At 58.8% G+C, this 25357-nt stretch overlaps 1 protein-coding gene across 2 annotated transcripts; it reads left to right on the top strand.

Moving 5' to 3' along the window:
• Positions 1 to 3442: 3442 nt before the first annotated feature.
• Positions 3443 to 24479, top strand: NFE2 (nuclear factor, erythroid 2). 2 transcript variants are annotated; one of them, XM_048832120.2, is made up of 4 exons: positions 3443 to 3825; positions 15200 to 15281; positions 16615 to 16818; positions 22185 to 24479. In XM_048832120.2, exons 2-4 carry the CDS (start codon positions 15231 to 15233, stop codon positions 23295 to 23297), a joined length of 1368 nt encoding a protein of 455 aa, XP_048688077.2. In that variant the 5' UTR covers positions 3443 to 3825; positions 15200 to 15230; the 3' UTR covers positions 23298 to 24479. The 2 variants fall into 2 exon arrangements, with proteins under 2 accessions (XP_048688077.2, XP_048688079.2); XM_048832122.2 differs by lacking the exon at positions 15200 to 15281.
• The last annotated feature ends 878 nt before the right edge of the window (positions 24480 to 25357 follow it).

The raw sequence follows: 25357 nt of genomic DNA, 5'->3' as shown, positions 1-25357 counted from the left end.
ATTTATGCTGCTCTAGCATTCATGTATATTACGTGTTGCAGCATGATGATCGAGCATTGACATGTACTGCCTGTGCAGACAGATGCTGCTCTAGTATTCACATTGGTTGCATGTTGCAGGCGTGTGCAGCTGCATGATCCCCTATTAAGCCATGTTGGGGGGGGTTGCATGTTATTTACATGGGGGCAGGTATGCACTGAACTAGCATGCCTGCACCATGCACGCCACAGACACGTGCTGCTGAGATCGTTCCATGTGAGCCCCAGTACAGACGGGTGCCTCATGTCATACCCATGATACGCACACGCATGCACTGAGTGAAGACAGGGCACACGCCAGGGCTCACAGCCCGGGAGCGGCATGTGCAGCAGAAAGACTGCCTGCGCCTTTAAGACAGGTGCGTGGGGATGCCTGGTTACCTGGGCCCATAAAAGGGCCTTTGTCTCTGCCTTGGCCTGGGCCAGCCCTGGGGGAGGGGGAGCCCAGGAGAATGAAAGGGCTGAGATTCAGGTAACCCTCCCCCAGCCTCAGCCCTGGAGCCCCCACTGCCCTGGGACTGTTCAGGTATCAGATCCCTCTCCCGCCCCCTGCCATGCCCTGGGGTGCAGGGGGTGCACTTCCTGCTAGGATGCACTCCCTAAGCGCTCCGCCAGGCTTCCACGGGCCCCCCCCCAAACTGCAGGACACGTGGACTCACAGCCTGCACCCACTCACTGGCGGTGCCTAGGAGCCAGGACTCTTGGGTTCTATCCCTGGCTCTGGGAGCAGGGTCTAGTGGTTTGGTTGGGGAGCCAGGACTCCTGAGTTCTATCCCTGGTTCTGGGAGGGGGGTGGGGATGGCTCTCTGTGACAAGCAATGGGGCCGTTTGCTCCTCGATGGCCAATGTGATTCAAGCTCAACCCGGCAGCAGTCGCTCCCCTCCCAGCACCGGGGCAGAACTGAGGAGTCCTGGCTCCCAGGCCCCCTGCTCTAACCACTAATCACCCTCCCTTCCTTGAGCTGGAGATAGAACCCAGGCATCCTGGCTTCCAGCCAACCCGAGGTAACCCACTGCACCTCATTCCTGTCTCAAAGCTGGATTAGAACCCAGGAATCCTGGGCCATGAATATACAGCACCCAGCACAAGGTGCAGTAAGAAATATCCATGAGCGCTAATGCCTGTGTTTCCAGCCAGGTGGCTGATGTGATCCAGGGGGAGTCACAGCCCCTCTCTATGCATCAGTTTCCTTTCCTAGATCCCACTCCTCTCCCAGAGCCAGGAATAGAACCCAGGAGTCCTGGCTCCTAGTCACCCCTGCTCTAAGCACTGACCTCCACTCCCTACCCAGAGATAGGAACAGAACCCAGGAGTCCTGACTCCCGGGTCCTGCGCTGTAACCCACTAGACCCCTATGCAGGGCTGTCTGTGAGCTCTTTGGGACAGAGACTCACTTGGTGTGTACAGCGCCTGGTGTGGTGGGATCCTGTTCTCTGCTTAGACCCACGGGTGCTACAGGAAAAATCAGAAATACTCAAAGAGTGTAAACCATTTTTATTATTTATATTCCGGGCTCCCCTAGCGCTGCACAGACCCAGAGTGAGACACAGCCCCTGCCCCAAAAAGCTCACAAGTCTGACTAGATAAAAGGTGGGAGGGGAAACTGAGGCACAAGCAGGGAAGGAGATTTACCCAGAGTCACCCAACTGGGAATAGAACCCAGGTGTCCTGAGCCCCAGGCCCACGTGGCAGCCCCAGCCAGGCTGCCATTGGCTTAGGCCCTGTAGCCTCCTCACAACGAGGCCTTGTTGGCAAGGGCCCTGTTTCCCCTGTGTCCTGGCCCATGAGCTCTGAGTCTCCACGGCAACCCACACCGATGGCACCAGCTCTGGGGCCAACGGCAGGGAACTCCCAGGGGTGAGGGGGTTCACTCACCATCCGGCCCAGGGAATGGGCCCCCTACCCATGGGGACAGTTCTCCATGGAAAGCCCCCGCCTTGGAGACAATGTGTCTGACTCATTGTGCAATCGGCCAGTTTTGGTTCCTTCTCACGCTTGGCCAGGCAGCTGCAGCCTCCCCTTCTGGCAATGGCCTGGCGATTCCTCCCCCCAACCTCACTCCCCTCCCAGAGCTGGGAATAGAACCCAGGAGTCCTGATGCCCATTCCTCCTGCCTCCCCCACACAACCCCTCTCTGATCACCAGACCCCACACCCCTCCCAGGGCTGGGGATAGAACTCAGGGGTCCTGACTCCCAGTCTCCACTGCTCGAACCACAAGACCCCACTGTCGTCCCAGAAGTGGCCCACTCAGCCCTTGGCTGCCCCACTGAGACTGTAAGGGCCTGTTGTTTGTAGAACCCAAGTGGCTTGCGTGGTGGAGTGGAGTTGGTTAGAACAGAGGGAGCTGGGAGTCAGGACACCTGGATCCCACTAGCCATATCTGCCTCAGCTTTTCTATCTGACTTTCAGCCAGTCCCAGCCCTTCTCTGTGCCTCAGTTTCCCCATCAGTACAATTGGGTAATGGCTGGCAGGGGGGTTAACAAATGTGCAAGATTCTCACAAAAAAGACACAATGGATGATGCTGGTGCCCCCCGCATCATGCCCTCCTGCACCCCGTGGTCACCCTGCTGCCCCCCAGCTAACCCCAGGATTGCTGTGCCCCCTTTGGTCACCCAGCACCCCCGGCCACAGACACCTCTCTCCCTCCCTGCCACCGGTTCCTGTGAGACAAACTCAAGCTGTTTTATTGACTAAAAATGAATTTGCATTGAACACCCACCTGGGTATATTTGAGACTTTACCGAAATGTGGCAAAAAGTCACAAAAATTCTTGGACTCCAGTGGGGGGAAAAGAAAGAAAGAAAGAAAGAAAGAAAGAAAGAAAGAATACACCCCTGTGGATGAACCCATGTAACATTTCAGCTGAGTTGGGGGCTGCATCTGTGGGTTTGTCTTTGTCTTTCTCAGGGCTCAACAATCCCTTTTAAAGTTGTCTTTGTGTATGGAGCTCTGTGTGTGTGCGTGTGTGGCTGTGTGTGTGTTTGTGGGGCTCTCTCTGTGTGTATCTGTGGCTTTTTATGTGGGGGAGGCAAGCTCTGTGTGCACATGCTTGTGGCTGTGTTTGTGCGTATGCACAAGCGTGTGTGTGTGGCTGGGTGGGTGTTTGTGGGGCTCCGTTTTGGGCGTGTGGCTGTATGTGTGTCTGTGTGTGAGTGCAGGTGCGGCTGGGTGTGCGTGTGAGACACTGTGTGCAGGGGAAGGGGCTCTGTGCATGCTCGTGTGGCTGTGTTTGTGCATACGCACAAGCGTGTGTGTGTGTGTGTGTGTGTGTGCGTGGCACTGCGTGCAGGAGTCTTTGCGTGTCTGTGTGTTGTTGGGGATTGTGTCGTCTTGTGGTGCGTGTCTGTGTTATCACCGTGTGCCATGGAGCGAGGGCTCCTGTTTCCCTGCAGCGCAGCCCCCGGAGGCCGGGGGGGAGCGTCCCCTAGGGACACTGCTCTCTGTGGCTTCCCCTCCACACCTCGCAGGGGGGGCGGGAGGCCGTTAGACGGCGGGGCAGGGCTGGCCCCGCTTATGTAATAACAGGCAACCCCAGGGAGAGGCGCAGAGCCTCACAGAGGAGAACACGGACGAGAGCCCTGCCCTCGGTGTGCCCCACAGCCCAGCAAGGGCCCCCCAGGGCTGCCCAGGATGGAGGTGCCTTGAGAAGGCCCCCCAGCTCGCAGCAGGGACCACGCTCGGCTTCCCCAGCACCTTGGGGTCTGGCGGGAAGGAGCCACCGTGACGGAGACAGGGAAAAGAGTGAGACCCCCGCGCGCCCCCCAGCTGGGGATCCCAGGCAGGTAGGAGCCAGCAGTGATGCCCGGCCCAGCCACGGCCTCTCAAAGGAGACTTTGTTCAGGTCCCCGCGGCTGTGCAGCTCCGGCAGGTGCTGGGAACCCGAGATCGCAGCTGGGGGTGGGAGATTTTCCCAAGGCAGATGGGTCACCACTGGGCGGGGGGTGGGGGGGGTGGTGGTGGAGGAGATGAGCCCTGTCCTGCCTTCAGGGAACTGCTCGCTGGGGTGGTTCAGGAGCACCCCACCCCCAATGCACCAGGATTGGGGCCCCAGGCTCTGGAACAAGGCAGGGTACAACCCCGACACCAACCCCCGGATTCCAATTCCACCCCCCACGGCACGAATCCCCAGCCCTGTTCAGCCCCTCAATCGGGGCCTGCATCCAACCCCCTGACCAGGATCCCTGTTCCTGTCCAACACCCCCACTCCCCTCCCCCAGATCCCCATCTCTATCCCCGCCCGAGCTGTGGGGAGGGTCCGACCCAGATCCCGGTCGGAAACCTGCTGCTCGGGCCCGTCTCTGTGAGCTGGCTGAGGACACATGGGACTGGGGTCAGACGTGGGGAGGGTGTGGGGCCCACAAAGAAGCTGGGGGTATGAAGCCCTGGGCATGTGGGGTGGAGATGCTGCAGCCCCTGGGGGTTCTGATCAGACGGGCTCCACCCTGCTGGGTTTGGGGGTCTGCGCTCAGTGGCCTGTGGGGCAGTAGTTGCGCTGGGGGGTCCTGCGGAGACTTGCCCCGACTGCCCATCCTGGGGCTTCGGCGGGGGTAGGGTTTGTGTCTGAGAGGGCAGGTCAGGAGGGTGATTGGGGGGGGACTCAGCCTGGGGGCAGCCTTCTCCCGTCTGTGCCCTTGTGTCTCTGGGTGTGAGTTAGTGACTCGCTGGAGGTGAGTGGAAAACACAGCCCTCCTCCCCCCACATCACCTTCTGGTGCACAACACACATCCACACATCTTACACACACACACACTGCACACACACACCCCTACACACAGAGTGCACACACACACACACACATCCTAGACACACACACATACACACACACACATCCTAGACACACACACATACACACACTGCACACACCCACCCCTACACACAGAGTGCACACGCACACGGACACACTGTATGCACACACACATACACACAGAGTGCACACGCACACACACATACACACATCCTAGACACAGACACACACACTGCACACACCCACCCCTACACACAGAGTACACACGCACATGGACACGCTGTATGCACACACATATACACACATCCTAGACACACACACTCCACACATCCACCCCTACACACAGAGTGCACACGCACACGGACACACTGTATGCACACACACACACACACACACACACACACAGCCAGTGCAGAGGTCAGCAAATTCTCCCACCAGCTAGGTGAGAAGCAGCTCTCAAGGGGGAGCTCACAGGCATTGGCACTTTCCCCTTGGTGTGGGGTGAGTGGGATGGGGGTGGGGTCACTGTCAGCTCTTCTTCCCCCAGGGCTCGTGGCCCTGTGGCTCCAGCATTTGTTTCTGTGATGCATGCAGCAGGTTTCTGCTACTGGCAGGTTGCTGAGAGTCGAGCGTTTGCTCTGAAGGTTGAACCCAGGTCTGTGGCTTGGGTGGGACCTTGGTGGAAAAGGACAATCTAAATGGCCAGGCTGGGGCGGGGGGGGGGGGGGGGGTGTCACACACGTGCACCACTGCCCTCTCCTGGGTGCATCCAGCACTGCTACCCATGGCCCATAGACCCTGTAGTGTGAAGAATTGCAGGAGATTTTCCATTAGCTTGTGTCGGGGTTTGGGTTCTTGGGGCAGAGTGCTAAACTCGCTCCCTGCAGCTGCCGTGTAGTTCACGAGGCCCTGGCTTCATTACAGTGTTTTCTATTGAAGTCAGCAGGGCGGGGCTTGACCGTGTGCGGGAGAGAGTGTGAACCAGCAGAACTCCCTGCCACATGATATCACAGAGACACAGGGAAATGGGCATGGCACCTGCGGCTGCAATAACTGGTAATAAATAGAGAGGCTGGGGCTGTAGGGCTGAGTTGATCCAGCCCCTTGGGCTGCTGGGCTGTGCAGCAGAACCAGGCCTGGGCTCCAGGGACAGTGTGGTCAGCTGGACACACTGCGGGGAAGGGGTCTCACAGTGGAGCCAGGTCCTGGACTTAATAGCCCATTGGCCTTGCCCTTCCCTGGGGCTGTTCCTGCTGCCCCAGGGACCCTGCTCCAAGCCTGTCTCTTCCCAGCCTTTTCCTGGAAACCTGTGACCAGCCAGTTAGCGCTCACCACTGCCCTCTCCTGGATGGCTGCAGGTCTGCTTCACTGAGTGTCATAACCCCCTCACCACTAACAGCGATTTCTCTTCAGTTCAAGTGGCTGGGGCTGCACGCTTAGAGCAGCAGGGGCTGGATTCTATCCCTGAAGGGTCCCAGAGGGTTTCCTGCTGACACAGGAACCTCTTCCCCACTGCCCAAAAGCAGCCACTTCTGGGGTGCAGCGCCACCCACAGCCATTTAACATGAACTGGAAACTAGGCAGAGCTCAGGGGGGTTGGGCTCTGTTTGCTTTTCAGATTGGAGGTGTTGCCAGAGCCCCACACTGCCAGGCAGAGGGGCGGCTGGCTTGGTGGAGGTGCCCGGGGATGTGCCAGTGCTGGGGATGCCTGAGAGCTGGGTGAGGAGGCTGTTGGAGGTACCAAGTTACAATCTAGCCGTGGGGATGATGCCCCCCGCCAGACAGGCCATCGGCAGCTCTGCGGCACTGGCTTACTGGATGTGCCCAGGCCCTGGCTGGGTAGCCATGTACCTGACTAGGGGCCAGCCGAGCCCAGCTTTGCTGGCTGCCCTTTGAGGGGGTGGGCCCTGGGCCGCGCGCTGAGGGGCGATAAGGGGGTTCCTGAAGCTCTCTCTCTTTCTGAGGATCTGAGCCTTGTGGCAGCTTTGTCCTCAGACTGGTAACAAAGAGAAACAGCAAAGGAAATATCTCCCCGCAGAGTCTCAGCTCACTCCTGTCTCCAAGGGTGTGTCACGCCGGAGCAGGCGTCCCTTCTCTCTTAGCCTCAGCAGAGCAACATGTGCAACATAACGGCTGAGCTGTGTGTCATACACCTTATATTGCTAACAGCTAGTGGGGATTCTCCTTCAGCACTGGGGCAGAGGCCTGCCTTCCTGGGGGATCCAAGCCCTCTCCCTGCCCCAGCTCTGGCTCATGGCTTTGAGTGCTGATTTGGCACACAGAGTTGGAAGAACCGTGCCCGCTTCCGCCCCCTCTAAGCCAAACTCGGCACTTAGCTAGGCCGGTGTGAAGCTGGACACGCCCCACTCAGGTGCATGGTGTGACTCTGGATTTACCCCAGCGTCACCGAGGAGCAGCTGCCTCTGCAAGTCCCAAAGCTTCCTTCCCAATCCAAACCCACACAGGCTCCCACCCCCAGCCAGCTGCTCCGGCCAGGGGCAAGCAAGCCAGATTCTAGCCAGACTTCTGCATCATCTCCATTGGTGACTGCAGAGAAACAACCCAGCCGGGGGGCTGGATTGAACCCCTTTGCTAGGAGCAGAGATGGGGCTGGATGCGCCCCTGGGGCTGCACTGCCAAAACCAGGGTGGGAATCTGCGGCCGGCTCCACCCCCCCACACACACTAACCATAATCCCCATCAGGTCCCTCCCTCTGGAGCCCCTGGGCTGGCCCCAAGGCTCCAAGCCAGTGGAGTGAGACTGAAGGCCAATCCTCCTGGGCAGGGGACATTGGCTCAGAGCAGGGCTCGGCCCTGCCTGGGTTGAAAGAGGGGCCCTGAGACAAGCCCCCCGGGGCATCACAGGAGTCACATCCTAGACCCCCCAGAACCTCATGGTAGCAGGATGGGACAGATGCCTCCAGAGGCACTCCCTCCCGGATGGACACCCATGTGAAAAGAGCTTCCCTGGGAGCAGTACAGGGGCTATGACACAGAGTGCAGCGGTGTGGATTCCATCCAGTAGAGGACAGTGGAACTCACACACTGACACATGTGCACACAACACCCACCTGCCCGTGTATAAGCCATGCCCACTCAGTGTGGCGCTCTGTCCCCTTCTTGTGGTGCCTAGGCCAGGTATGGCTTGATAGACCTAGTACGGCCTTGCCTAAGAGCTGATGTTTTAGGCTTAGGGACGAAGATCCGGTTGCAGGTTTGATCCCCACTGCTGATAACCCACACAGGGCGTCAGCATTTCACATGCTTGGTACAAGCTACGTCTCAGGCTAAGTGGCAGAACAAGCAATGGTCCTGGGGGAACCCCCTGCCCCCGACCACTGAGAGTCTCTGCCTGTCTCTCCCCTTTGCCTGTCTAGCCTGCCCCAGCCCTGAGCAGACCAGGCCGCACCTACCCAGCTCTGGGTTCAAGCCCCAGGCAGCCCCATCCCAGAACTGACTCCAGCCTGAACCTGAACGTCACTGGGAGCTTGAAAAGCCCACCGAGCACACTGCTGTGCATGCTGGTTTGTTATTGTAGGGTCTCCCTGAGTACTGGGCTGCACATGCTGGTTTGTTATTCTGCGGATCTCCCTGAGCACTGTGCCACATAGGCTGGTTTGTTATTGTAGGGTCTTCCCACAACAGGTACAGGAGCTGGGCAGAATCTTGTAGCAAAGCCGTGGGCACTGGGAACTCCACGCCCAGCTCCACGCTGCATGTCGTAGCTGCATGAGACATAGAACTCAGATCCTACTGGTGTCAAAGCCACCTGCACTAAGGGAGAATCCCCGTCAGCAGTGCAGGGCCTCTGACAGCTGAGCAGTCCTTATCCTGCCTAGCAGAGGGCAGTGGTGCACACATGCTCACTGGCTCCTGCTAATGCTAAGGTTGCAGGACGCCAGCTGGGAGGCGCAGGGGTCCGGAGGGAAAGTATCCCCATCCTGCTCCACTGGGTGACATCTGGAATGGGAGGGGGAGGGGATGTGGGTCTCACCTGGTGGGGGAGTATGTGAGACCCAGCAGCTGGAAGGCAGGACAGGGTGGGGCACTTGACCGAGGGAGCAGGCAGGGGTCAGCACTGTTGGCGGGGGCGGGGGTGGAATCTCAGCTGTCAGAGCCGTTGCAGGGTCTGGAGCAAACTGCCAGCTCTCACTGCCATGGTAACAATCCTGCCAGGCTCTTCTCCATCAATCTCAAAGCGCTTCACGGAGCAGGCCAGCGCTGTGATCCCTATTGTACAGATGGGTAAACTGAGGCACAGCTTGCCTAAGGTCACCCAGCAAGCCAGAGCCAGGGACAGACCCCAGCTCTCCTGAGTCCCAGTCCAGTGCACTACCCGCGAGGCCACGCTGCCTTTGATGCTACAAGGGCAGTGACCAGTGTTTGCAAGTGGCTGCGCTGGGTGGATGGCTGGGGGGTGCTGCAGGGTCTGCACCAAGGATCCTGCTCTGTGAGCCCAGCACAGTGCATGGTGCTGATCCCATGGCAGGGAGGCCTGGGCCAAGCGTGCTGGGCAGGGCCACCCTGATGAGCCGAGAGGGCTGGGCAGTGGCCGGGGCTGGTGGGGAGGCGCCTCCTAAGGAAAACCCCCTCCCCCGCCCCGTCCCACACCCTGGGCCCAGGAACAGGGGCAGGGGACATGCCCTGCGGGAGCCAGGCACAGCGTTAACCAAGAGAGGGTTTTGCCTTGTGCAACATCCCGCCAGGGCCTTGGGAAATCGTAGGGGGCCTGTGTCGAAACACGGGCGGGAAACCAGGGGCCCCAGAAGGTGATAACGGCCCACAGGCTGCGGTGGGGAGGGAGCCACTCAGTGCCTTAACCCTCTGATCCCTGCATCTCCCTGCAATAAAAGCGCCCTGCTCCCTATAGGGCCCTAGCATCAGGTGGCAAAACTGCTCTAACAAAGGGCTCACGGGCAGAGCTGGGGCTAGAACCCAGGAGTCCTGTCTCTCTGCCCCATGGCTCTAACCCCCAGACCCCACTCCCCTGCCGGAGTCAAAGGAGAGAACCCAGGAGTCCTGGCTCCCAGCCCCATGGCTCTAACCCCCAGACCCCACTCCCCTGCCGGAGTCAAAGGAGAGAACCCAGGAGTCCTGGCTCCCAGCCCGATGGCTCTAACCCCCAGACCCCAGTCCCCTGCCAGAGCCAAAGGAGAGAACCCAGGAGTCCTGGTTTCCACTCCCTTGGGCTCTAACCCACATGAACCCACAGAACGTGGCTTGGAATGGGAGGGGTTTGACATTTAGGCCTGGCAAAATGCCCCCACTGGTGGCGCTGAAGGGGGACTCGGGTTTGGCATCTGACGCCGGTGGAGGGAGAGTGAATCTCATGTTGCTTCGGTGCAAATCTGCCCCCAGCTGACATCGGGCTCAGCCCTGTGGGGAGCTGCCCCTGACCCAGGGGCTCTGATCCACATGGAGGGGAGCTGGGTCAAAACCAGACAAACGGACGGATGCGAGAGACGGACAGAGTCCTGCATCCAGGCACCACCTGGGCTGCTCAACAGGAAGTCCCCAGCATGCCCGCAGGACAGCACTCCCCACCCCACACCCACAGCTTCTCCACTGGCTCACCCCCCTGGTGAACAGGCCTATTAACCCCGTCCACACTGCCTTCGGTGGAAACCAAGCACTGGTGGCAGAAGGCGGCAGAGCTGAGGCCCCCTCTGCTCCCCCCAGCCTGGCCTGCTGGTCCTGGTGGGATGATGCTGCAGCCAGCTGCTCTTCCCGCTTGCTGGAAAGCACCTGAAAGCAGAAGTGAGCGCAGCGGGCGGTCTGGCTGGGCGTTCCTGCGGCCGGGGAGTGTTTATTGTCCCAGGGCAAGAGGGATGAGACAGCTGGGGGCATCCACAGGGCATCCACAGGAGACAGCACAGGGCACTCTGCCAACCTGCCCCCACAGGGAGCTGCCTCTTGCTCCTCAGCCCCTCCAGGGCCCAGCCCAGTGCACCCGCAATGCCCAAAGGCAGCAGATTGAGAGCAGGGAACACAAGGGCAGCGCCAGGGTCAGGGCCCACCTCAAGGATTTGGGAGTGGGGACAGGCTCCCCATGGCCAGTTCTGATTGGTTACTTAAGTCACATGTGTGTGTATGGTGGGCGTGGGGGAGGGATTTTCAGAGAAAAACCACCAACCCCCATATTTCTGGGATCAAAGGGGTTGTTTCCTCTTTCCACATTCCGTTGTTTTTTTATTATATATATTTTTGGAAAATTACAAAATGTTTGTAATAGCTTTGAAGGGGCCGTTGGGAGCGTCTCCACCAGCCAGAAACCTTCCCCCACCAATTCCTCCCTGAACCAGAGTAGGCCTTGGAGGAAAACAGCCTTTCAAAGTTGCCAGGGATGGAGACAAAAGCGAAGGGGGGAAAAGCAAACCAAGAAACCTAGCAGATTTGGAGAATTTTTTTGGAGCTGAATTGGCCTCTTTGGAAATGCAGCAGGACAGAGAAGATCCAGTGAAGGTCCGAACTGAGAACCGAGGCCGGGTGTTGGGGGTGGATTTTTCACACCCCTGAGTCCCATAGCTGTCGACCAACGTTTTAAGTGTTGTCCAGGCCTCCAGCCCCAGAGGTGGCTGCATTGGACTGTAAGCTCTCTGGCACAGGGACCATCTGTCTGTTGTGTTTATACAGCGCCTGGCACGCTGGCGTCCTGGTCCATGAGTAAGGCTCCAAGATGCTACCGTAATACACCTAACAAATAACTACAGAGAGTAGGAGCCTCCGGAATGCCCTTCCCCGGATGCTGGATCCCTCCCAGTTCAAAGAGGAGCTGAGACATGAGTCTGTAACCGGTAGGGGAATTAGTCCTGGGAGCAGCTTCCCAGGGGACTGGTGGATTCTCCATCATGTGGAGGCTTTTGGTTGAGGATGGACATGTGTCTAAATGATCTGTGCCCATCAGTTACCAGGTTGGATGCAGGGATCTGAATGGGCCCTTCTGCTTTTATCGCCAAGAAATCTATTTATGCTCAGAACCACCTCACTAGCTTCCCAGCGGGGCTCGCAAGCCCCACCATGCCCCCATGGCAGCTCAGTTGCCAGAGCCTGTCAGCCTGGGGGAACTCGGCTGAGACTGGCCCAGGGGATCTTTTATGGATGGCTGGGGGGCAGGTGTCTCTGTGATCCAGGGACTGGCCTGAGTCCCTGCAAACTCGTTTCGCAGACGTGGAAACAGCCGCAAGGTGGTAGCTGCTGGCACTGTCTGCTGGGTTTGGATGGGTGGTCATGGAGGAAGACGCCGTATCCCGTTATCCAACAGCTGCCTCTCTGGTACAGCAATGGGTGTGGCCCGCTTGGTACCAATCAGCTGTAAAACAGTCTCTGACCTGCCTGGTCAGTTACATGGGACCCGCCTGGATGGCCCTTGGCAGTGCCCATCTCTGGGCCACTGGCGCTGGAAGTTTTTGGAGTGGGGGTGCTGAGCTGTACCCCTCTTATCCCTGTCCGCGTCTATCACTGCCCCCTAGAGCTAGGGCCAGGAGCAGAGCTATGGCTCCGGGAGGGGGGGACGTGGACAGGGGTAAGGTGGGGGAAACACAGCTAGGGGTGAGTGTAGAGCCACGGGAGTGGGGTTGGCAGCCAGGACCTCACATGCAGGGCCGGTGTCCGGGACCCTGGAGCCAGCAGTGGAGCCCCCGGGGCCAGAGGCTGAGCGGAACCTGGGGCCAGTGGCCAAGACCCTGGACAGCAGCGGGACCAGCAGCTGGGACCCCGGGCAACAGGGGCGCAGGGCCGGCAGCCGGGATGCTGGGTGCAAAACCTCGGGGTGCTGCCACACCTCCCCGCATCTCTACTTCCTGTGCCTATGCTCTGCCCCCCCATGCTGATCTGACCATACCCAGCATCCCCCTGGCCTCAGAGCTCGTCACTGGTTAGACCCACCCCTCGCGTCTGGGTGGCACCTGGCAGGTGCTGTCTGGGGATACCCAGAGCCCGGCCCTGCAGAACAGCATCCCAGAAATAGGGCCTGGGGGTCCATATGATCCCAGTTGGGTTGTCGATGTGGGTGATGCTGCCATGCGGAACTGGGGGCGGGTGAGAGGGGACTGCACTGGTAGAGGGGGACTTTGTGCCTGGATTCTGGTGAGATTCCCATAGATGAAGTATTCAAACACTCCCCTGGTTGGCGATGGGTGGATGGAGGGAAGGACAGCAGGTGGCCTGAGCAGGGTGTGCCTTTGTTTCTCACCCTTGCGTCATCTCCTTGGTTTCTTGCCCCAATCGTGTCTGTAGGTTCGGGGCTGGGCTGATTCCCCTTCCCCCACGTCTTTCCTGTGAATTGCCCCTCAGGCTTCCCCAGTGCACAGAGGGGGAGGCATGCGCTTTCGGACCTGGTTTCACGGCCATTCTGCGCTCAGGATGCAAATTACCGCTTCAGGCTCAGCTGAACCCCCAGGACGTGGGGAGCCAGGCTGGACTTTCCAAGGAGCTGCTGCCCAGCATGCCCCCGGCAGGACCATCTCTACTGAGAATCTGGCTCTGACTGGGTGCCCACCCTGTGAAGGCCGGCCTTATCATAGAATCATAGACTATCAGGGTAGGAAGGGACCTCAGGAGGTCATCTAGTCCAACCCCCTGCTCAAAGCAGGACCAGCCCCAACTAAATCATCCCAGCCACGGCTTTGTCAAGCCTGACCTTAAAAACCTCTAAGGATGCAGATTGCACCACCTCCCTAGGTAACCCATTCCAGTGCTTCACCACTCTCTTAGTGAAAAAGTTTTTCCTAATATCCAACCTAAACCTCCCCCACTGCAACTTGAGACCATTATTCCTCGTTCCGTCATTTGCTACCACTGAGAACAGTCTAAATCCATCCTCTTTGGAGCCCCCTTTCAGGTAGTTGAAAGCAGCTATCAAATCCCCCCTCATTCTTCTCTTCTGCAGACTAAACAATCCCAGTTTCCTCAGCCTCTCCTCATAAGCCTTAGCCTTGGCGCTGGGGTGGGCTTAGAGGGGAATGAGAAGGGGATGTGGGGCAGGGGAGCGTCAATCTGCCACAGTCTGTCCCTGCAAGACCCACAGAACCAGTTGGGTCAAGGGCAGGACCTGGGATCTGTCCATTTGGGCCCCATGGAGCCAGCCTGGCCATGGAGGGTGGGGGAGCTGGGGTCTCTCCTTTTGGGCCCCAGAAAACCAGCCCAGCTATGGGGGGAGCCGAGATCTTTGCTTTTGGGGCCCACAGAGTTAGTCTGGCTATGGGGAAGAGCCGAGATCTGTGCCTTTGTGCCCCATGGAGCCGTCCTGGCCATGTCATTTGTTAATTCCTGGGGTGGTACAAGTCCAGTGGGACTCAGCTCCATTGGGGGGTTAAAGACACCGACGCGCCCGTACAGGTAACCTCAGTATCGGGGGAGGGGAGTTGTAGGGGTCATTGCTTGGCAGAGCTGAATGGAGTGGCAGGGAAGTTCCCCTGGGAGGGCACTGCCAGCAGGGAGGGGGTAACATGGGCGCTGGGCGGGGCTGGCAAGTGACGGGGCCATTTCTGCTTTTCTTCCCGGCAGCCCAGGGCCTCCCCTGCCGCAAGGAGCCTCTTGTGAAATCGCTGGAGGGAGGCAGCCCTGCCCGCACGCTCAGGCGCTGGCATTAGGGAGGGCTGGGGACCCAGGGAGCGGGGCGGGGGCTTAGCAGGGGGGCGCTCTCCCCTGGCAGTCAGCACTGGCCCTATTGCCTCACTGTGGCTCTAGGGGGCGCTGTGCTGCAGGGAGCAAAGTGAGGGGCTCAATAGGGGGCGCTCTCCCCTGGCAGTCAGCGCCGGCCCCATTGCCCAAGGGTCGCGCTAGGGGGCGCTGTGCTCCAGGAGGGTGCAATGTAAATCCAAGACCTGGCCGTTCATGGCCATTAGCGTGGCGCAGTCTCTCAGGGCGGGAGCGTGAGTCCCAGCATCATGGCCAATCTAAGTCGGTTCACAGGGGTCCCCCTCCATGACCCACCATCAGCTCCTGCTGCAAAACAGGATTATTCTGTGCGTATCAGCAGCACCTAGAGACCCGGACAGAGATCAGGACGCTGCAGCGCCAGGCGCTGCACAGACACAGAGTGAGAAATGGACCCTGCCCCAAAGAGCTCCCAGGCTGAACAGAGACAAGGAGGGGAAACTGAGGCACTGAGCAGGGAAACAGCTTGCCCGAGGTCACGCAGCAGGCCAGAGTCAGGAACAGAACCCCGGCGTCCTGTGTTCTAGTGCAGTACACTACCTACTAGATCACACTGCATCCTTTGTGCTTTGGGCAGTTTCACGGGTGTGTCTGGCCCTGGAGAGAGACTGGGGACGGTCAGGGCTGGCAGGGGGTAGGTAGAGCACAGTGGGGTTCAGGGAGCTGGCTGGGCATGAGCCTGACAGCCGCTGGCCGGGGTGCATGCCGGGGCCATGCAGCTGCGGGTGATAAGGGCCCTTATCTGTGTGTTGCAGGAGCAGAGCAGGCCTCCTCGCGGCTTCATGAATGTCTGATTTTGCCAGCTGCGGGCTGCAAATTCACAGAACCGGCTCAGAGGTGAGGGGAGCGACCAGGGAGGGGAGGCTTATCGGGGCACCAGACGGAGTGGCCACGCCTGGGGTCGCCGTGGGAAACATCCCACCGGGCTGCAGGAAGGAAACGTGGTGCTCTGGAAAGGGCCCCATACTGCAGCCTCTCCCCCCAGCCCCCCAGATGCGGTGGGACACCATGGAGGGTGGGAGACTCTGGAGGGAGCTCAGGAAGGGGTGGAGGGGGTGGAGAGATCGCCCCAGGCAGAGGGGGAAGAGAAATGAGGAGGCATGAGGCTGGGGTAGGGTAACAGGGTAGCAGCGGGGCGAGTGGGGAGTGGAGGCTGGTGGGCATGGTCCTGAGCTCACCCCACATCCCCGGCTGGGTTGGGAGATTGCCAAGAGCTCAGTTGCCAGAGCTCAGTTGGAATCAGGTACTGGAGTCTTTCCTATGAATGCCCCCTCCCGTGCTATAGCCAGGCCTGGATCCAGTCCCCACTGAACTTCAGGAAGGGGGTGCCCCCCAGCCCAATTCTGTGCAAGGAGTTAGAGCCAGAACCCCTCAGGCCACCCAGCTCCAGACTGTGACCCCTGACCCAACCCCTCAGACTTGGGGGAGTTGGGATCTGGAGCCGGTCTCCACAGCGGGGCCCACGGGGAGCCTGGCCCCTCCATACACTTGGTCCAGCAGGCCGGAGGGAGATGCACAGAGCAGGGTGATCCTGGACATCCCCACTTCCCCGGCCATGCTGGACAGAACAAGCCTCAGGCCTCTAGGGAAACTGGGAGCTGCAAAGAGCCTTAGGGTGCCTCCTTAGGGTGCTTTATGTCAGAGAGAGCTCTCCAGCTCCCAAGAGAGAGAAATAGCTCAGATCACCAATCAGCAGATGGGAAGGCTGGGGGAGGGTGGGGGCGGAATCCTATCTCTACCAATCAGCAGGCAGAAAGGCTGGGGTGAATCCTGTCTCCACCAATCCCCAGGCAGGAAGGCTGGAACGGATCCTGTCTGTACCAATCAGCAGGCAGGAAGGATGGGGTGGATCCTTTCTCTACCAATCAGCAGGTGGGGAAGTTTGGGGTGGATCCAGTCCCTATCAATCAGAAGGCAGGAAGGGTGGGATGGATCCTATCTGTACCAATCAGCAGGGAGGAAGTTTGGGGTGGATTCTGTCTCTACCAATTGGTAGGCGGGAAGGCTGGGATGGATCCAGTCCCAACCAATCAGAAGGCAGGAAGGTTGGGATGGATCCTCTCTGCCAATCAGCAGCCGGGAAGGCTAGGGTGGATCCTGTCTCTACCAGTCAGCAAATGAGAAGGCTGGGCCTTTATCCAATCAAATTCTTTCTTTCCTTGTGCCACAGAATTTCGCTGCCACGGCCGGTTTTGGGGTGGCCCTTCTGGAGCAGACGCTGGGCAGGGCCTGGGCCGGCAAGATGCCCCCTTGCCCTCCCCAGCAGGGCCGGGCCCGGACAACGCTCCTGCCTGCGCCACCGGTGAGTGAGCCTGGCCAGCAGGGGGAGATGGAGCTGACCTGGCAGGAGATCATGTCCATCGCGGAGCTGCAGGTGAGCCCCAAACAGAGCCTCTGCTTCCCTCCCCCAGCCAGGCCGGCTTTGGATCCCAGCCTCCTTGCTTGCGGCAGTGGCAGTGCCTGGTGCTGTTAGCCCCCTTCTCCGTCCTGCTGGTCGAGCTGGTCGCTGCATCCAGCGCGGAGCCCTGCGATCTCCTGGGAGCTAGACAAGCTGGAGGGGCAGTTATTGTAGAAGCTATGCTGGGGTCCCAAGGCGCTGTGTTGCCAGGTCCCTGTCCCCACTGGGCTACTGCCACCAACCTGGGTGCCTGTCTCCCAGGGAGTTTGCTTGGCATCTCCCCTTGCAACGGGGCCTTGTTCCTGGGCGGCTGCCTGCTCTAGGCTCACACAAGTGACACGAGGTTGGGCAGGTTCAGAGCCCAGATCCTAGCGGGCGACTTGCTCCCAGCACCTAGAGAGGGGAAATTCTGATCTGGGTCGAAAGTCACGCGGGTTCCCTTGAGCCTGGCACAGGGAGGGGACTCACGGCTCAGCCCCCACCCCACCTTGGCACGGACACTGCCAGCTCAAGGAGGGGAGGGCACTGGCTGGCTCTTGGCCTGGCCTTGATAAGTCAAGGCTGGACTAGTGGGGCGCCCCTGCGATGGACCAGCTGCCCCAGCCAATCTGGCCCTGGCTGGAAACACAGAGCTCACCCCAGACCTGATGTTTGGGTCTAATTTCTCCCAACTGCTCCCCCCTCCTTTGGCCTCAGCCCAGTTCCCAGTGGCGCTAACCGGCCCCCAGCGCTGACCGAATCCCCGTCCCCATAGTGGGGATCCCTGAGCGAGGGAGAAATGCTGCCCCTTAGTGGCTGGGCCCACCAAGAGGATAAGGGAGCTGCTAGATGTGCGGGCCACGGGAGCGTGCCTCCTGCTGGTGAGTTCTAGTCCCACCTCCCTGAGACTCTTTGCAGCCCCCGGGGTCCATTCCCCCAGGCACCGGTGACCTGCTCAGTGTGGGGAGGCAGCCTGGGCTCTGGGGACTCACAGCCCCCAGCCCAGCACCCTGTCCTCCCAAGGCCCCGGCAGAGCTGCAGGTATTAATTACATGCAACCGCCTCTTTAATCTTCCCAGTGGGATGGAGCCGCTCACCTGCCCCTGCGCCAACACTGCCCCATTCACTGCAGGGCCCTTGCTGTGGTGTTCAGCTGGTGGGGGTAGGGCGGGAGGGCCGGCCGCACAATGGGGCGTCTGTCTGATGAGATGAATTGGCTCCATTGTTCTGGTAGGGACGATATCGCGCTGTCCATCTCTGTAGGGCTGGCACCTGCTGCAGGGCTGGGCGTCTTCCCATCATGCTTTGGGCCTGCAACCCCCTCCCCGAGGGGCAGCGTGATCCCAGCATGCTCCATTCCCCCTCCAACCGCAGGAATGACATGTTCCAAGCATGTTCTGGGTCCCCCATCCCACCCCAAGTAGTGGGGCAATCCCAGCATTTCTGGGTCCCCTATCCCACCACAAGGACAGGGTGTTCCCAGCATGCTCTGGGCCCCCCCATCCTACCCCAAGGGGGGGGCTCTGGGCCTTCCCATCCCAGACCAAGGACTGGCACATTCCCAGCATGCTCTGGGCCCTCCTATCCCACCCCAAGGGGCAGGATGTTCCCAGCATGCTCTGGGGCCTCTCATCCCACCCCAAGGGGCAAGGTATTCCCAGCATGCTCCATTCCTCCAACCCAAGAAGTGGCATGTTCCCAGCATGCTCTGGGCCTCCCATTCTACCTCCACGGGGTGGTGAGTTCCCAGCATGCTGCATTCCCCATCCCCACAGCCTTAGGCGTTCCTGACCCCTTTCTAGGGCTGGCAGTGCTGCAGAGTGTGGGTAGAGGGGCAGACAATGCTGGCGCCCTGACCAGCCTGGCAAGGGTGCCTGTAAATGCTCAGGAAAATTAAAGAGGCTACAAAAGCCGAAAGAATTTTCTGTAGTATCTGGCTGGTGAATCTTGCCCATACGCTCAGGGTTCAGCTGATCGCCATATTTGGGGTCGGGAAGGAATTTTCCTCCAGGGCAGATTGGAAGAGGCCCTGGAGGTTTTTCGCCTTCCTCTGTAGCATGGGGCACAGGTCACTTGCTGGAGGATTCTCTGCTCCTTGAGGTCTTTAAACTACAATTTGAGGACTTCAATAGCTCAGACGCAGGTGAGAGGTTTTTTGCAGGAGTGGGTGGGTGAAAGTCTATGGCCTGCGTTGTGCAGGACGTCAGACTAGATGATTATAATGGTCCCTTCTGACCTTAGTATCTATGAATGTCCCCCCAGGGCAAGATGCAGAGATAAAATTCCTCGACACCACTAACTTCCACCACTGCTTCTTGGAGCAGCTAGTCCTGGGAGCTAGTCATGAGGGGAGAGGCAGTTCTTGATTAGTCCTAAGTGGTACAGAGGATCTGGTCCAAGAGGTGAATACAGCTGACCTGCTTGGGAATAGCAACCACTGTGTAATCCTTGTAGGGGGATAACACAAGAAAGCCCACCACAGTGACATTTAACTTTAAAAAGGTGAACAACACACCAAGGAGGATGCCATTTGCTGGACATTAAAAGGAGCTGTCACACAGGTGAAATGCCTGCAAGCAGCATGGGGACGGTTCAAAACCACCATAGTAAAGCCTCCAACTAAACAGATACCCCAAGCCAGGAGAGACAATCAGAGGACCAAAAGAATGCCACCAGGGCTAAGCAGTACAGTACGAGGCAAAAAGGCATCCTTTAAAACCTGGAAATCAGGTCCCAGTGAGGGTAATAAGAAGCCGCCCAAACTCTGGCAGATTAAGCATAAAACTAAAATAAGGCTGGTCAAGAAAGAATTTGAGAAGCTGCTTGCTAAGGACGCAAAAACTAACAGTAAGACTGTTTTTAAATACATCAGAAGCAGGAAGCCTGCCAGCCAGCCAGTGGGCGATCAAGGTGCTAAAGGAGCACTCAAGGAAGACAAGGCCGTTGAGGAGAAGCTAAATGAATCCTTTGCATTGGTCTTTGCTGCAGAGGATGTGAGGGAGATTCCCACACCTGAGCCATTCTTTTTTAGTGACCGATCTGAGGAGCTGTCCCAGACTGAGGTGTCAGTAGAGAGGTTTTTGGAACAAATTGGTAAATTAAGCAGTAATAAGCAGGGGTGAAAGTAATATTAAACTCTTACCGGTATGGGGGCCCAGCTCCTGGCCCCTGGAAGGTGCAGAGCCTTGGGCGGAAAGGGCGGGGCTGGGGGGGTCAGTTTCCCCCAGCCAGCCCATCCATGCTGCCTGGCTTACGCCGCCCAGCTTGCACCGGCTGGGAGCCCTGGGCCCTTTTAAATTGCCAGCCCCGGGGCAGCTGCCTCTTTTGCCCACCTTGTCGGTGGCTCTGCCGCAGTGTTTAACTTCGGCTGCGTAAGGGCAGGTACTGACCCCGTACCGGCCTACTTTCAACCCTGGTAATTAGTCACCAGGACCAGATGGGATTCACCCAAGAGTTCTGAAGGAACTCAGATATGACATTGCAGAACTACTAACTGTGGTATGTAACCTACCACTGAGATAAGCCTTTGACCCAGCTGACTGGAGGGTAGCTAATGTAACACTAATTTTTAAAAAGGGCTCCAGTGGTGATCCTGGCAATTACAGGCCGGTGAGCCTAACTTCAGTGCTGGGCAAATTGGTAGAAACTAAGTGAAGAACAGATTTATCAGACACACATAAACACGATTTGTTGGGGAAGAATCAACATGGCTTTTGTAAAGGGAAATCATGCCTCACCAATCTATTAGAATTCCTTGAGGGAGTCAATAAATACGTGAAAACAACAAGGAGTCCAATGGCACCTTAAAGACTAACAGATTTATTTGGGCATAAGCTTTCGTGGGTAAAAAACTACTTCTTCAGATGCAACGTGGACGCAACTAAATACGTGGACAAGAGTGATCCAGGGACATAGTGAACTTGGAGCTTCAGAAAGCCTTTGAAAAGGGCCCACACAGAAGGCTCTTAAGCCAAGTAAGCAGTCATGGGATAAGAGGGAAGGTGCTCTGATGGGTCAGTAAATGCTTAAAAGACAGGAAACAAAGGGTAGGAATAAATGGTCAATTTTCACAGTGGGGAGAGGTAAATAGCAGGGTCCCCCAGGGATCTGTACTGGGACCTCTGCTGTTCAACATATTCATAAATGATCTGGAAAAGGGGGTAAACAGTGAAGTGGCAAAGTTTGCAGAGGATACACAATCACCCCTAGTTAAGTCCAAAGCTGATTGTGAAGAGCTACAAAGGGATCTCAGAACTCGGTGGCTGGGCAACAAAATGGCAGATGAAATCCAATGTTGTAGATATATGTAATGCACACTGGAAAACATAATCCCAACTACACATATATAATGATGGGTCTAAATTAGCTGTTACCACTCAAGACAGTGAGCTTGGCATCACAATGGAAAATGTCAGCTCAGTGGGCAGCAGCAGTCAAAAAAGCGAAGAGGATGTAAGGATCCATTGATAATGAGACAGAAAACATCATAATGCCACAATATAAATCCCTGGTACGCCCACGCTTTGAATAATGGGGGCAGTTCTGGTCGCCCTGTCGCAAAAAGGATACAGCGGAACTGGAAAAGGTTCAGAGAAGGGCAACAAAGATGAGTGAGGGGGTGGTTGGAGCAGTGTGAGTTGGGGGAGGGGTTGGTGGTGAGTGAGTTGGGGAGGGGAGAGTGGGTTGGGGAGCATGAGAGGGGAGAGGGGGGAGAGGGGACAGGAGTTTGCAGAAGGCGGTTGTGGGAACATGAGTTGAGGGGGGGAGGTGGTTGGAGGAGTGTGGGTTGGGGGAGGGGAGCTTGAGTTGGGGGACGGGAGGGGAGGTGGTTGGAGGAGTGTGGGTTGGGGGAAGGGAGAGTGGGTTGGGGGAGGGGAGGTGGTTGGAGGAGTGTGGGTTGGGGGAGGGGAGAGTGGGTTGGGGGAGGGGAGGGGAGGTGGTTGGTGGAGAGTGAGTTGCGGGAGGGGAGGGTGTTGGGGAGCATGAGGTGGGAGACGGGACAGGAGTTTGCAGAAGGAGGTTTGGGGAACATGTGTTGAGGGAGGGAAGGGGACACTGGTCCAGTCTGGATCCCTGTGTTGCTTTTGCACCAGTATTTTGGGCCTAATGGGTGGTGGGGAGCGTGACTGTGGGGCTATAGGAGGGAATTGGGAGTAAGGACTCCTGGATTCTATTCCTCAGTCTGCCACTGACCCTGGCTCTGAACATGAGCAAGCCGCTTACCCTCCCTGTGCCTCAGTTTCCCTACCCTGTACTATGGGGACAACACCCCAGATCCCTCAGGCATGGAAGGCCTGGCCCAGCGATGCCTCGGGGGAAGCTCCTAGCAGCCACTAACCAGCCTGTGTCTCTCAACCCCACAGGGCCTGGATGTGCCGAATGAGACCCCCTACGACCCTGCAGTCTACACCCTCATGCACCAAATGGCGCCCGCTGCCAACTACGGGCACTGTCCAGTGCTGGGGGATGGCCTGGTGCCCAGCTGCAGCCAGCCTGCCCCAGTCTATGACCGCCACTATCTGGATGTCATGGCAGCCCCATGCCCCCGGCTAGGGATGGGCCCCGTGCCCCCTATGGACCCCCCTTATGGCTACACTGGGATGCTGATCTCCTCCAGCCTTGACTCGGGGCCGGGAACCACCGCCCTGGGCCAGATGGGCACCAACAAGACTCCGTCCCTGTCCGGGCTGCTAAGCGAGTCCCAGGGGGAGGCCAGCGGGCGGGCTGAGGGGGGCCGGGCTGAGGGCTACGGACCCCCGCCACCCTGCAATGCCCAGGAGGACTTGGAATCAGATTCGGGCCTGTCGCTCAACTACAGTGACGCCGACTCCATGGAGACCGAGGGGCTGGAGTCCAGCAGGCTGCGGCCCGACTACGCGGAGATGTACCCTGTGGACTATGGCCCGCACTACCCCTTGCTGCCCACCTTGCAGGAAGCGTCCCCCTTCGCCATGCAGCCCCCGGAGCCGTTCAAGCCCCAGCTGGAGAAGGGCCGGGCGCCCCCGCGGGCCGAGCTGGCCTGCAGCCGGGACGAGCGCCGGGCCTTGGCCATGAAGATCCCCTTCCCCACCGAGAAGATCGTCAACCTGCCGGTGGACGACTTCAACGAGCTGGTGTCCAAGTACCAGCTGACGGAGCCGCAGCTGGTGCTGATCCGCGACATCCGGCGCCGCGGCAAGAACAAGGTGGCGGCCCAGAACTGCCGCAAGCGCAAGCTGGAGAACATCGTGCAGCTGGAGCAAGAGCTGGAGCAGCTGGGGCGGGAGCGGCAGCAGCTGCTGCGGGACCGCTGCGAGGTGGACAAGACCCTGGGCCTCATGAAGCAGAAGCTGGGCCAGCTGTACCGCGAGGTCTTCCTCATGCTGCGGGACGATGCGGGGAACCCCTACTCGCCTGACGAGTTCTCCCTGCAGCTCACCGCTGACGGTGGCATCTTTCTGGTGCCGCGCAGCAAGAAGCTGGACAGCGGGGACTGAGCGGGGCGGGCCTGGGGCCCCACAGCTAGGCCCTGCCTGTGCGTGGGGTGGGGTCTGTGTTCTTTCCCAGCAACCAAACCTGCTTGTGGGGGGGCCCTTTAGTGCATTACACACCTGGAGGCATCATAAGGGCATGGGGGGGCCTGTCACTGCCTTACACACCGAACCCTGGAGGTGTCATATGGGAACAGAGGGGCCTGCCAGAGCATTACACACCCAAGTGAACCCTAGAGGTGTCATATGGGGATGGGGGGACCCTGTAGTGCGTTATGCGCCCACGTCCCAGATGTGACACTGTTAGTTTCTGTGATGATTGCCCCAGCCCCCTTCACTCCCCTGCAGAGACCAGGCCCGCTGAGTCCCTTGCCCCCTACTCCCTGATCTCTGTCCTAGGGGGTGTTTGGGGCAACACTGGTGACTGCAGGGAAGAACAGCACTTCTCATGCCCACTCACCCCATGGAAATGACCCAGCCTGGAGAGAGGGAGAAGGATGCTGCCCCATGAGCCCCAAGGAGCTGGCCCAGCCGTGGGATGGGCGGGGTGGCGCGAGCCCCACAGAGCTGACAGAACCAGAGTCTTCCTTCCTGTGCATCCATAAGCTTGTTTGTCAGATGCCCCTTTGAAAAGTCACTGAGAGCAACAGGAGCCCAAGGTCCCTGAGGGAAGGGCTAGAGGGGCTGGGGAGGGGGCAGCCGGGGACAGGAGGGGGTCCCTGAGGGCAGGGCTGTGCAGGGTCAAGAGGGACAGGGACAGGAGGGGGTCCCTGAGTGCAGGGCGTGAAGGGCAGGGGGCTGTGCAGGCCCATGAAGGAGGAGATAGGAGGGGGTCCCTGAGGGGGAGCAGAAGAGCCTTTCTTCCGGGTGATGCTGGGCAGGGAGAGGCCGGCCTTGGGGCCTCTGGCTCGTGGCACTGAGCCCATGTGGCTGGGAACGGAGCCAATCCACCATCATGGTGGGCCGTATGAGCAGGAGCTGAGCACAGCAGCTGAGATCCTGTGGCCCGGAGGCCAGTTGGAGGACCCCAGAGCTCAGAGGGTTAAATGTGGGGAGCCATGGCCCCAACTGCCCTGGTGCAAGGTGCCCCCGGCAGCATTTTCCCCATTTGGACTGTTGTAAATAGAGACCTGGCCCGCAGCTGCCAACTGTCCCGCAATAAACAGCGCCCGGAGGGACCTGCTGGGAGCCCGTGTCTCCGTGCCCGTCACTGGGGGTCACTCACCGATGCACGGGGTGGGAGGGGGAGGCGGACGGTGGGAATAGGCTGCAGCCTGTGTGATATGGGAGGGCATGCGTGTGTGTGAACAGTGCAGGGGGACGTGGGGGGTTTGTGTGTGCGGGCAGTGAAGGGGTTGTATGTGTGTGTGTACGTGGTGGGAGTCTCTGGCTGTGTAACACAGCCAGCACCTGCATTGGTGGGGAGTCTGTATACAGTCCGGGGCTTGGGCGAGGGACGCTGACCCACTTCCCAGCGCTGTAATTCCATGGGCGCAGGTTGCTCCTCCTGGCTCGCCCTGGGTCATGGCTCTGCACAGAAGCCCGCACAGCCTCCCCGCAGCACGCCTGGCCTCAGTGGGCCGGCAGCACAGGCCAGTGCCAAGCGGAGCTGCCCTGCGCTACCCACACACATGGAAACTGGATCGGAGCTGGGAAAAAGTGGGACTTGAGGCAGTGCTCCTAGGCAGGTCATGTGGTGTGGACAGGGAGTGGGGCAGGGTGTGGGGAGAGCATGTGGGGCAGTATGAACAGGCTGTGGGGTGGGGCAACTTTCAGGATCAGGATCTCTGCTCCCCCCCTTCTACGTCACTTGTCCTTGCACCATTTCTGGCTGATCCCATTCCCACCGGGGGCATTTGCGGTCCATTCCTGGGCTCTGCTTTTTGCAAATATAAATCTCCAAGATGTGTTGAGCTCATAAAGCAAAGTGTGTGTGTGTGTGGGGGGAGGAATGATCTGACTGTGCCCTGCTTGGGCCTCCCCATAAGACACTGCAGAGCCCCCTGTCCATCCACCTGTCCCTGATCCATGGGGCTCTCAGACACTTTGCTGCCCAGCCCTGGCTG

This window comes from Caretta caretta, chromosome 20 (genome assembly GCF_965140235.1).
Source record: "Caretta caretta isolate rCarCar2 chromosome 20, rCarCar1.hap1, whole genome shotgun sequence".
Classification (NCBI taxonomy): Eukaryota; Metazoa; Chordata; order Testudines; family Cheloniidae; genus Caretta; species Caretta caretta.
This window is presented reverse-complemented; position numbering and strand designations above follow the sequence as displayed.